Raw genomic sequence first — 14,222 nt, forward strand, 5'->3', positions numbered from 1 at the left:
GTAAATTTGCTTTTATTAATAAATGTTTTAAACGTAATATATAAACACAGAAAGTTACATTTACGATACATAACAGTTTTAAGAGTGTTATTTTTTTTTCTATTCTTATTTCTAATTGACACGATATATTTACATCTCATAACAGTCGTATCTCATAGCAACGAGCGGTTTTCAAGGCTGATGAATAAATTATTAAATCTTTGAATTATTAAGTCAACAAGTTAGATAATTCGCGGTGGTACGGAATTGACTCGCTTAACTAAATGTAGTCATAATGTTCACTACTATTTGCTTTTATTTAAGTTCTTTTGCTCACATGTTAAAGTCTGTATAAAAATGTAAGGGACCGTTCAGAATTTAAAACAAAAAAATCTTATTTTTTTTGTAAAAAACCTCACTTTGTCTTGTGACTTAAGATACATTTATCAATGTTAACAATCCCTGTTTAAATTCAATAATTAAAAAGAAGTTTCAATCTCATACAATTTTATAGTATATTGTCTATATATTTATTTTTCATTGAATTAATAAAATGCCTTAACTTCTTCACTATCCTGGTTTTATCTCACGATTTATAATTATTCAATAATGAAATTGTTCGACGTTTATATAAACACAATGCAATCATTTAGTATCCACGCAATGCTTCGTCATTTATTTAAATTTAATATTAACACAGCGAGTGTTTACACTACGATTGAAGAGCCATGATTTTGTGTGTTTGAAGTTGTTATTATTGAGATTTATGTCAAATAGTGAAGCCTGCGTAAATATTCTTTTGATTTATTATTATTTACACAGCATAAATGAACAAAACTTTACACGGTTGATAATGACAAATTTTATACAAATAAACGGATCTATAATTTATTTATTTATTTAAACACTTCTTCTACAATGTATAACGGTACACATAATTCCGAAAAAGAATTATTAAAGGTAGGTAGAATAAAGTACATATCGTAAGAGAATAAAATACAAAAGGAAAATAAAGAAGACGAGGTAAGAAAGTCCTATTATGTAGTAAAAATACTAATGCCTACTACTAACTATAATAGTATATAACAGAGGGACTAACCAGCAGCTCGGAAGCCACATGTGGCTCTTTGAAGCATTATTTGTGGTTTTCAATATTATTTTAATATACCGAACAAAAGTACATATTTAAATCATTTTATTCCACTTTAAAATTCGTGAAATTCACACCGATCAGTATTAATTATCCAGCATCAGAAATAATTACTGAGAAATGTTGTCACGAATTATTCACTTAATTTTTGAGATTTTTTTTTTAATTCTCAAGAGAAGAAAAATAAATGTGTTAAATTTTACGTTTTTTTTACTTTTATAAGTACACTCTAATTAAATAGATTTTCGTTAATGATTCTTTAATAACTTTTTTTCGTTTAATAGCGTCTCGTGAAATCTTTCAAACTTTTAAAAATGGCTCGGTCTATCAACAATTTTTGCCACCTGGTATATAAATATAATTTAACTTTACAAAAGACGTAAGAAAATTCCCGACCGTGTTCAATTTTACGATAAAAATAATAATGTAAAAATAAACGTTGTAATATTTACACCGATGCATACTCCAGGTGAAACCAGAGAGATTGCAAAAGAAAGTAAGATTCCGTCCCACCAAGTTTAGTTCAAAAATAATCATGATGTTTAATCCATCATTTAAATATAAGGTGTACAATTTCACACCAACCGGCCAGGAACAGTTACCGGTTGTGGCAACGCAATGCTGTTTCCATATCGATAACGTCAAAAATACGGACATCGTTAAATCATACTGACATGGAGGTATTTTGATGACATAACACAACGAGTCCAACGTTCACTTGAAGATAAATTGACTACGAAATGACATGCCTTAAATATATATAATTTTAAATCAAAATATTACTTATAACTCTGCTTTGTTTTAGGAATTTTAAAAATTAACAAAAAAAACTTTACTATGAAAGTTAAGCATGAACTTAACAGTAAATTATAACCCGATCGACGATAAAAATACAGTGGTATAAAGAATTTTGAAAAACAAAATCTTTACAAAACGTTATCACATTTGCACTTGAGAAAGACGTCTGTATAAAACAGGTCACATAGTGCGTAGAATACACGCTTAGGTCTTAAAGACCTGTCGTTTAGACCACGAACCGGCAAGCGTAACGTATGACGTCCACACATAAGGTATACACGACCTTGTTAAGGTCGCCAGAACACGCTAAAGCAGAACGTTTCCAACCTGTTTAATTGAAACTCTATAGAAGAGCCTTATGTTCAGCAGTGGACGTCCCACGTCTAAAATGATGATGATGAAGACGTTTGCTAACCCATAAAATATTACCTGCAGCGCCATCAACACAACAATATCTACTTATAACTATTTAATATAGAATCTTGTATAAAGTATGCATATAACTCCCAGTGGACCTCCTAAGACAACTAATGTTATGGTGTAAAAAATATGACAGTCAGTTTGATCTGGATATAATATTAAAAATAATCATTTATACTTACTATTTATCATATGCTACATGTCAAAGACATGTAAAATTGTTTTACTTTTAAAGATTACATATAATAACTGAGCTAGTTCTGCAATTAAATTTAGTTCAATATCAGTTTGTGTAAATAATAAAAAAAATATAACGAGTTATGAATTAATAATATTTTCAATACGGTTTTTTAAAAAAAAGTAAAATATTTAAAAATTATTTATGTACTTCGTAATAAACGTATGTAGACAGTCTATCGAAGCCAGTATATTCGGTCACCCGACATCCAAGGTGCGTTGGGCATATAGTTGCGCAAGCGGCTCTGGAACTGGCCACTGACATACAGCACATAGATCACATGTCACTCATTCGTCCGTAACCAACGATCTGTTATGTTACGTCTGGTGGAGACAGCGTTGGATGCAATACTTGGCAAACACACTAGCCAATTTGTTATTACCGATATTCAAGAAAATTTATGCACCACCCATATAGGCTCTATTTGAAACTAGTGTAAGTATTCGGTATTGGTTATAGGTGTAAAAAGCTTGTGTAAAATGTAAACTTATAGGTCATTTGCTGTCAATTAGTGCACACTATCTAAAAATCTTTTGTTCCGCTAATAATAAATAAAGCTTAAATTGTTGCATATAGTAGTAACAAAGAGCGTTATCATAATTCGGATTAGTCTCTATTAAAATTAATTGTTGTTTACTATCTGTCCCTACAGACTGTACTGCCCACAGTTATTGACCTGTCGCATTGGAATAGAAAAAATAAATCATTGTAACATATTTCAGAATAGACTGGAAATAAAGTGTAACAGCTCTAAATCTTTTTGTTGAGAAATAATCTATACAATAACTTCTTTAAAGCTTTTAAACCTAAAACCATCACTCTATAACTACGACATTTCGTCTAAAATGCTTTTGCGGTTTTGATCGACTTCCTAAATTATTCATTACGTCGTTAAACTTTTCGAACTATTTCAATATAGTAGATAATCATCAAATTACATTGTTTTAACATAATCAAGTTCAAAACATTAAAATTCGTCCAATAAGTATGGAAATTGGTTAATAAATTAATTTATTTAATTATCAGGTTTTAACGGAACAGAAAAAACATTTTGTTACTAAAATCTTACATTAATAAAATATTTTTAAATGATATTCCATTGCTTAGTATTAAAACCTCTTTGATGGAAAGCATTACAACTACGTATATCTTTATAATATTTGTAAATATTTATTTTGTATTATCTATATAATTACGTTAGCGCGTATAACTTTTCAAATAAACAACAGTTGCGCTTTAAGTCTTAATTGATTGAGAAAATCTGTGAGCTAAACAAAAATATAATGTAATACTAAAATTTTAGCAAGATAATTTTTACAGAATGACAAAATTTGCCAATAATCAATGTTCTTAAACCGAATGAATTAGAATAGAAACTTAAAACGAAATTATAAATTTTTTATATGTAGTTCAGTAGTATTAAACTAAATTTTGGCTTGTAGTAATTTATCATATCATATATTCGCTGTTTTTACTATATTCATTAGTACTTAATGTAACTGTTTCTCTCATATATGTTATTGTACCAAATAAAGATTATTATTATTAGTATTGTTGTTATTATTATACATTGTTACAATCTCTGGATATTTTTATACGTCATATTTTATTAGTGATCACTTTTAAAACAATACTTTTTCATGTAACGATTATCATCATTATCTAAGCCTGTGGTTGTCAACTGCTAGACAGATTTTCAATAAAAACGGTTGGAAGCGTCCGCCAGCCTTTTCTGACGACCTTAGCTAGATCGGCTCTCCACCTTGTAAATTCGTACTGTTCAATATTTTTATTGTAGGTTCACAAATTACAATTAATTCCCTCACTCAAAATGACGTAGTGTTGAGCTATCGATGAAACAGATTTAAAAATGTGTGTATATAAAATATTGTTAAATTTAACAATGATACAAATTTGATAAGAAAATCGGCAGACGATGCGTGAGTAAGCTTTACTAGGTGGATCAACGACATAGACAAGATTGCGGGAAGTCACTGGAGGGCAACGCAAAACGTCATCGTGACATCTTTGGGAGAAGCTGATGACTTGCAGTGGGGGTCTATCAGCTGAAACCATGATGATGATGAAGAAGAAAAGATTTACTTATGGCATATGATATAAAACTTACTGATAAGGCCGTTGTCAGCGAGCGCTGTATGTTCGTGTAAAAGGAAGAGTAGCACCAGCAATGCGTGTGCTATATGAGCGGCAGCAAGTACGGGAGCTTGTGCGCGAGCTTGTACGCGAGCTTGTGCGATGAGCGGCGCGGCGTGCGTGGCGCGGCACGTGCTTCGCATGGTCGCTACTCGCGGCGCCGGCGCCCGCCGCGGCGCGCCGCAAGCATCACACCCGCTCCTACGCGATACCTGATCACAAATTTTACTCATTTACTTATAAGCCGTTAGAAAACCAATCAAGGTAAGTATCTGTATAACAGGAGTCGCCAAACTGCGATCATTCTAGATGGAGCCGTTGTTGAAGTTACTTCCGCCATTTCTTCTCCCAGTCAAGATTTAGCCCTCTCAGGTGCCTTTTAGTCGGAATGCTCGGCAGTTATTATCATTGACTGACAGCCTAACCCGAAATCCCCTCGAGGGTGCCTTTGCCCATAGTCACACCATGGAGCATTCGTTCGTAAAAGACTCTCTGTGTTCATCTATTTCTTTACACAGCAAGGAAATCAAACTCCACTACAATATTTTACATATATAATTAATTAACGTAATTAATATCAGGTTAAATTATAAAAATTGGCTATGTTTTTAATGTAACTAATTAAATCTTTACCATCATCAATTACTAGGTCACAAGAACTATAAGATAAAAAAATACAAAAATCTAATTTTATATTTTGTTTTTCCGCGATTCATTATTTCATTTTATGAAATCCAATCTTCTGTCATAGAATATCTTTAAGAATTTAAATAAGTTCAAGTTATGATATTTAACGAAATATACGAGAATTGTATTCCTAGTAATAATTGAATTAATTAATTACAATTTTAATTACTCCTCTGATTGCTGATGTTGTAAAAATTAGGAGAGGAAAAAAGTTCCTCCAAATAAAAATAAAAAACTAAATTATGTAGCGCCATTTTATTAATTTTGATATGAAAGGTACTGGTTTGTCCGGATACTGAATAGTCGCAAAGCTATAACCAGATAAACTAGAACGTAATTGTATTCTATATTGTAGTAGTAAAGTACTAATATTATTTTGTTCAATAAATGACAAAAATATAAGGATAATCCTGGAGTAATATAAAATAAAAAAAAAACTATTTAAACCAATTATTTATTGCTAAAGCAAAATCGCCATTAATTATTGACATCGGATATTTGAGTTCTCCAATTTACTCACAAAAAACTTAGTGCATTAACGTTTAGTGCAAGTTATTTATCGAAGTTATTTAAATTGAATATTTGATACATCGGTATTTAATGCTGATTTCCCATAACTCGGTAATAGACACTAACGTTAAATTCTTTTAGTTTTCAATAATATTTAAGAATTTAATTTTAACACCGATTATATTTCCTAACGCCGTAAATACCATGACAAGTTACCATAAGGTTTATTATTTCTGTTACCTAATCTGGTCTAATTCAATATGGCGGTTAATCATGAAGTTAAATTATTTCAACATAATAACCTGGTTCCGCCTAATCGAAATTCATCAACTAGTATGGAAATTCAATTTATTTAATCAGCAATTCGTTTGAACATATATTTTTAATTTAAATTAATTCAACCTTCAAATTTTGCACGAGAACTTTTAACGGTCATTTATTACCTTATTATTAACAACATTTTGCTTAGAAACTTTAACCTAATGTCGTCGGCGTTTGAAAGTATAATTACAGAAAAAAACATTAATGTATTTCTTTGATAACCCTTTTTGTATTTTATATATTTACATCATATATATATATATATATATATATATATATTGAATGGTTCATTAATGTGTTGTACACCATATCCTAAAATCAATGGTTTCAAAAATAATAAATTGCCTATTGTTAATAATAGTAAAAACCGTTTTCATAATAAAAATTACTACATATTAAAATTAATTATTGTTTACAATCTGTCTAGGTAAAATCTCAAAGAGGTAAGTGCATTTTTATTTGTCAGTAAAATTCTTTAAAGCTTTCACACCCATTTACAATCATTGTATAAGTAACACTGAAACTTTATTGGATGTTTGATTGCAATACCTACTGACAGTTAAAATATTTATAACGTTTTCCATAACATATATTAAATAAAAACGTATTAAAAATTAATAAAAATATGAACTTAATTCTAATGAAATATAAAAGACTTTAACCCAGAAATAGAACCCGCGACCTACGACCTCAAATCCCCAAATTGGCTTCCACATTGTTGCTTGACATTGTTGCTTCAGTTAATTTGTAGTTTTCGTAATTTTGTACTTTTGAATGTTTATTACATCGGCCAGGCAACTCTGGTACTTGATGCTATCTTTGAATCTTCAAGTAACTATATATAAAGCATAACTATTATACATTTAAAGACATAATAATGACATTTGTTAGAGTGATTCACATATAATTGAAAGGGTTTGCGCCATTACTCGCTACATTTTAACATTGTCTCAGAAGCAGTTTGCCTCGGACAAGACTGTAAAGCAAACACAACGAAACACTCATAATATAAAACAGAATAAACATGATTATTTTACTCAATAACAATTTATTATTAATTTGTAGAGTCGTCATCACTACAATTTATTTTCAATCTATCGAGATCGGTGATTGTAAAAATAAATTTTAATATTTTTATTAAGTACGGTCTGTATAAAAATGGATATCATTATTGACTGTTAATTACAAATAATCTTTTAATGATCAATTATTTTCGGTTTTAATTTTTTTATGGCTATTGGGACTTCGACTAATAATATTAGATATATTTAAAATTATCTTAAGGCGAACGCGATGTAAGATACAGATACGGATGGATGGAGAAATACTAAAGTATGGAATACAGTATCGGATTTTAAGTTTATTCAAAACATTAAATTTGACAAAGTTTTCAAAAGTTGTTTAAGAAGCGTTATCAGTAGTCATGAAAAAATGTATTTAAAAAAAAACCTTTAAAAACTTGTAGCTTGTAAACTAAAAAGCTATTCATCATATTCTATAACGTAAATAGATCCATCCAGCTGCTTTTTATCATTTTTATTGTACAAACAAAAACTTAATTAAAAAAAATTAAGCCTTGGACAGTTGAGCGTGACGTTAACGAGTCAACGGACTCCAAATTACCAAGTGATAAGTAATTTATTTACAGCGTTTTTGCACGGACGACCCAGATACGAACTCGGTGATTGATGGAACAGGATACGCAAGGGGCAGCTTGGAGACTCTCCAACTCATACTGCACGCAACAATTATGTTCATGGCCGTTTCTTAGAACATAATGAATTTTAAAAGCCTTATATTAAACTTTATCTTATGATCGATAACCTATTAAAGACGAAATAACTTTCCTATTGAGTCATCAATGACTTTGCATCCTTCGTGACGCAAATAATTATCGTTTTTATATATATATATATAAAAGTGATTGAAACATAATTATACATTAATCGAATATTTACAATTAATTATAAATAATATATATATAACTGAAACCATTATTCCCTTGGTAGCTCTAAAACTTAGAAATACTTTACCGATTTTATTTCCCTTTTTATACGTTTCCTAACACTTTGTATAAAATTATTATGAATAAAACTCATAAAGAGATTTCAGCATAAATTGAAAATAAATCGGAAAAAATAGTGACTATTTAAATCGCGTATTTCACAGTTCGCATTGAATTTAACGCATTTGACAGTTGACGCACTGCAAATTAATATTATAGTTTTTATTTTACCTTTAATCAATAAATAAAGTAAACACTTAAATATGTCACATTAATTTTTTTCTGGGTGAATGTCTTAGGCCAATAATTTCTGGCAGTGCAGTCTATCCAGACGGCTAGTTTTGGATAAAAGAATAACTGTAACAGAAGTATGTAAATGTTAAAAGAATGCATATATTTGTGTGTACTTCTTTGTAAAAAAAAATATTTCATAATACAAATACTACCGAGATATGGAAAGAGCTTAATGTAATTTATAACTATTTATATGTCTCAACGAATACTTTCTGTAATATACGTTTTTTAGGTCAACATGTCCTACATCTCATTACCCGGAATAATATATATTTAATAATAAAAGTCGTATACTTTTTTATTTAAGTCCATTAAAATCAAGGTTTGAGTTCTCTGCATTTCAAAATCACGTTAGTTTACCCCCATCAACGTGCATGTTTGTTGGAAAAATATTATTAACGAAACTAATGTTACAAATATTATCTGTAAAATAAGTTTGTTAACACTAAATTTTTACAATAAATTATATCTTCAGTCTCATCGTTTCAGCCCATAGATGCCCACAGCTGGGCAAAAGTCTTCCCCAAATATATCTTTGGGAGGATATACTATAAAAGCTGCGCTTTACAGCCTAGTTGCCGAATGCAGTGTGGTATAGTACGCAAAGGACACTGCTGCCCGTTCTTTGGAAACTAGTGGCAGTTCTATATAAATGAACGCACAGTGTCAGTTATATAAGTTTATATTCCGAGAATTGGATTCGCGACCTACGATCGCTCATTACTCAATTCGGTCTAAAATTATATAAAAACATTATTAATTAAAATAACACGTCTATAAGGAAACTTTCGTACATTTTAATAGTTATAAATATTTCAATATAATATATTAATACTAATGATTGCGCATAAAATAAAATTCAAGAATATAACTAAAGTTTAGATTGTAAAAAATATTTACGTAAATGAAAAACATATTATTTGTATCCTTGTGAAGTCTGTATTTATAATACTTCACAGATCTTAGTTGAAGGATGTCATTAAACACAGATAGATCTCATTTGATTCATCAATATGAGCTATTCTGGCAATCTTCCAAGGACGTGTGTTCCTCTAAGTACAAGTGGTCCCTTTTTATTGTCCTACGAGGATAATAATATAAATAAAACGCTTAAAAAAGTATGAAATACATATTTTTAAACTAATTTTTAATAATTGTATGCTTATCAGTTAACTTTCCTTAGTCCTTTTTATTACTAATAAGTTTGGAAATAACTGATTGTTTCAAAAAGTTTATTGTTTTTTCTTAGATATTAATAACATAAATATCCGCAATTTATTCAAATCGTGACTGTTTCTCGAACTGTATCCTTCCTAAGTAAATAGTAACATTAAAATAATAATAAGAATAAATATAAATGTTTTTTTTATTTCACGGTTCGCAAAACTATTTCTATATTATAAAAAATAAACAAACGGTCTGTATTTAGTCTTATTGTCTATAGTAAAAATACAATGAGCGCATGCGCGGTGGAATGTATCAATATTAAACATAACAAACGTCCTTAGCTCATTTTTATAGCGTTCCTCTAGAACATTGACCTCCCGTACTCGAGCAAAATATAACATTTATTCATTAATAATAACAGACGCAAAAAGCGGTTCACATTAAGTGCGTATACATCTCTTCGGTGGCGCAAGTCAATCGGGCGCCGGCAGAATTTCGCCTCCGAGACATTGTCAATTACATTAGTTCCGGTTTTAGATCCTCCTTCATAATGCGTTTAGATACAATACAAAAACATACAAAACATAATTGATTCGTTTAACTTATTAATTTTGCGATTGGAATGCAGTGTGTTGCTAATGTATTTTACACGTGTGTTGATTACATAACAGAGTAAAAAAACTTGAATACCTACTCATTAAACAAATTGTTATTCGATCATAACAAATTTTCAGGATGTAAGCGGGCAAATTAAACTTCTTTTTTTAATTATAATTACTACTTAAATTAGTAATAGTATATACATCATACCGGATGACAGGCTACTACATTTTTGATATTTAATATAATTTATTGATTATTAAAAAATTACTTCTACCAATTTCTCCGTGTAACAATGTCCTCTGTATGCATAAAGTATCATCATCATTTTATCCATAGAAGATCCACTGCTGGACACAGACCTCGTCCAGAGATTTAGATTTAGAAAATAAGACCGGTTGGCAGGGGCCTGCGTCAAGCAAAGGTATAATGATTTTATAAATATTCTTCTATAGTTTTTAAAAACTTATAAAAAATGTATATTTTAAACGATCGACTTAGTCTCAAAATAATAATATACAAATATGATAATTTGACTGAATTCGTAGATTAATGAAAATAACCAACGTAGGTTTGGCAAGTTGAAGTAGCAGTGGGCAAGCCAAATGGCATGCAGGACAGATGAACACTGAAGCTCTAGGTTCTAGAGACTACAAACCGGTAAATGCGTCGGAAAGCGTGCGTGCCTCCTTCTCTCTCTTATTTTAAATTAATGGATAAGGCCTAAGTTCACCAGTAGGCGTTCTTCTGCTAAAATTATGATGAAGTAAACTTTATAATACATGATATCCATTACACAAAGTAAAAATTAACATGTAATTTGACAACGACGTTCTTTATATTAAATGCCCGTCAATTGAAAAGAGTGCGGTATCGTATTAAATGTTCAAAACGAGGAAAATTGTAATAAAAAATATAAGTAGAGACCAGTCGGTCAATCTGTACGTATTGCAGTTGTTCAGTAAAATGAATATAAATGTACTCATCTGTCGGAGCGACGAAGAAAGAAGTGGCAGCTCTTCAATGGCTGTCACGTGTGGAAACGTGTTGGCGATAAAAAATTCAATTTATTAAAATTAAGGAATCAAATATACCGCGCACGTTGCAAATTGGACAGGGGATTTGTATAAAATCTTGTATGTTACCTGCGATTAAGAAATATCGGTTCGCACCGAATTGCTTTACACAGCTTTAATATTAAAGAGATTTGATATAGGTGTACAATACTAATTTCCATTAGCAGCTTCAAATAAGCACAAATAAATTTGCATTCCAGATTCAAATTTAAAACACTTTTTTTTTTAAAACCTCGATAAATATTTGAAAAAAATTAACAAAAAGTATTATATAACATAAACTAATCTTCATATGCGCATCACGTTACTTGTAAAATGAGGTTTTTAAATAAATAAATAATTTTCGTACGTACGCGTGTATAAAAAAAATTAATTTGCCATTTTATTCGTTTAACTCGACTTTGGCCAAAACCGTTTTTACTTAAATTTGTTACTTAAAATTGTTAAATATTTACCTAGATAACTTATGTGATCGTATTTCTTCATCGATCCTAACATTTTACTCGAAAGATTAAAAATTTTTTATTAATTAAAATGCGCTTAATTTGTAACCTTCATGACGTCCCATTATTTTAATAAAAAAATGGGCTGTCATATAGGTAAGCAAGGAACAGATTATTTATTTTTGTAAATATCTAGCCTCTGTTGAAACGCAAACAATCACAATGTGATTAAGCGGATCAGTAAATGGAAAATGTGTTAAGCGGATTAAATAATAATTCTTCTTACAAAACTTCCTCTTCATAATTAAATATCTAAAAGAACCAAAAGCAAATAGCAACAAAAAATGTGATTTCAAATTATTTATCCGAATCAACAAAGATTATGTCCATAACGTATATGTCACACAGACCATAAATTTAAAAATATTATCCAAGCGAAGTATCCTAGAAACCAATCTAAAATAAATCGACCATAACTCACGCCTATTGATTTTTTTATTCCATTAAATTTCATTGAATTATAAATACTTATGCTATATTACAACGTCTATGATATTAAGTTCGGTTCGACGAATCAAACAGGATATTTCTACATTTTTATCATAGTTCTATGTGAAACGACGAGAAAAGCTTAATTAATTTATATAGCATTAAGAAAAAATATATTTACGAGCTAAAATACATAAGTATTAAAAATAACTCAGTTTCCACAAACTTACGCAAAAAAGATTATTGGAAATATTTTGCTTAGGAAAGATGAAAGACATTGCAATTTTCAAGTTCTGGCTGAAAAATAATATTTTTACATAATGGAAACTCCATAATTAATACAATTAAAATTTAAAAGTCCTCAGATCAAACAAATTTTTCACAGAAAATATGAAAATAACTCTTGATGAAATTAACCAAATAAATAATAAAAGTCCCAATCTTCGAGGCATCTTATTATTAAAATTTATAAGTGAAAATAAAATCTTAAATATGTCAAAAATGTAAAAATTTGTATATAATAAAAATTCGAAAAATATTTATTTAAATTTTACGTCGCCATATTATAAACGAAATAAATGAATAATATTTTTTTGTTAAATAAATACTTAAGTAAATACTAACTTTAACCTCGATCATAGAAAGACGATTTCGATTGGCCCAAAATTGAACAGAACAATCTCGTTGAACGCCAGGCAACTGACTGAAAATTTTAATGTCCGTTCCAAGAAGAGAAAACGAGTAGGCCACACTGCGAGGCACCATCCTGGAAGTCCTCGCTAAGCATTTGGCAGACAACGCTTTGTTTCCTCAGTGGGAATTCGCCACAACGCAATATTTCTTCGAAATTATTCCGTAATCGTTGACTTAGCGTTAAAGCACGTTTTATAAAGTAAAAAAATTAAAATGTTTATAAAGACAAAAAAAGTGTGTTACACATCTTTAGCCATAACTCGCATGAACTTAAAGTTACTAGCTACTTTACACAAGCACCAAGTTTATCTATAAACTATGTATTCAATCACTAATCAATATTAATGTAATATTTATAAATAACGGGCGGTGTCAATAATGCCTTTCTTTATACATTTAAGAGATTCATACCTAAAATGATTCTTTTGTAAAGTAGACGTCATCTAAGACGGATTATACGAAATTTCGACAACGAGTGTTAAGAGGCTTTCGTTAAAAAATCGTATTAATAGTTATATTGACCATAGTATTTTTTGAGGCATTTTAAAATAAACAAAACTGCATTTTATGTAATTGCACTCACAAACTGCAATGTGGGCCGGCGAAGCGGGCGGGGGACTGCTAGTGTATATTTAAAATTATTAAATGTAACGGTCCAAATAGAATATTCATTAAATTTTACATCATATTTTAAAAATATGGCAATTTTTGCCGGAGTTTTATCAATAAAAGCGTTTAAGTCGATCGTTTATTGTGCCAGTCGGTTGATAAATCGTCATATACGTACTAGCCGATGATTATCTAAATATATTTTTATGATTAATTAAATATTCTATCATGTTCGATACACTGTTAGTTTAAATAGCGGAATAATATTTACAACTTACTTCTGATACCAGACTAACGGTTATCATCAAGCATATAACGAGCCAACTAAAATAATAAGGTTTTTTTTATTAATTTTCACTTTTTTAATGTCTAAGCATGACGTAGTAGTCATTCGTGCACAAATATATTTTTATTCTAAATTTAAAATATAGATTGAAAAATTCAATTACCATTTTTATCGTATTAGTTAATTATATGGACACAATGTACAACAATTAAAACTAAAAACAAAGAGTAATTACATTCTTAGTTTGTGTAAATGATAAAAGAAATCATAATTGTGATATCAAAGGTCACACTAGTTGTAAAC

General features: G+C 29.7%; 1 protein-coding gene across 2 annotated transcripts in view; it reads right to left on the reverse strand.

The window, feature by feature from the left end:
- The window catches only part of cv-2 (crossveinless 2), a 67,575-nt gene that overhangs the window by 35,537 nt on the left and 17,816 nt on the right, over positions 1-14,222 (reverse strand). The window contains exons 1-2 of one of the 2 annotated variants that reach the window (XM_068773766.1): positions 12,956-13,130; positions 4,714-4,951 (exon numbers count right to left, since the gene is read on the reverse strand). In XM_068773766.1, coding sequence (XP_068629867.1) covers positions 4,714-4,951; positions 12,956-13,096 — 379 coding nt within the window. In that variant the 5' untranslated portion in view covers positions 13,097-13,130. Of the gene's footprint in view, positions 1-4,713; positions 4,952-12,955; positions 13,131-14,222 lie in introns of those variants that run through there. The other variant, XM_068773767.1, reaches the window with a different exon arrangement.

This window comes from Battus philenor, unplaced genomic scaffold (genome assembly GCF_028537555.1).
Source record: "Battus philenor isolate CCGP_79_NKW_IND1 unplaced genomic scaffold, ilBatPhil1.0.hap1 SCAF_6, whole genome shotgun sequence".
Taxonomy (NCBI): Eukaryota; Metazoa; Arthropoda; class Insecta; order Lepidoptera; family Papilionidae; genus Battus; species Battus philenor.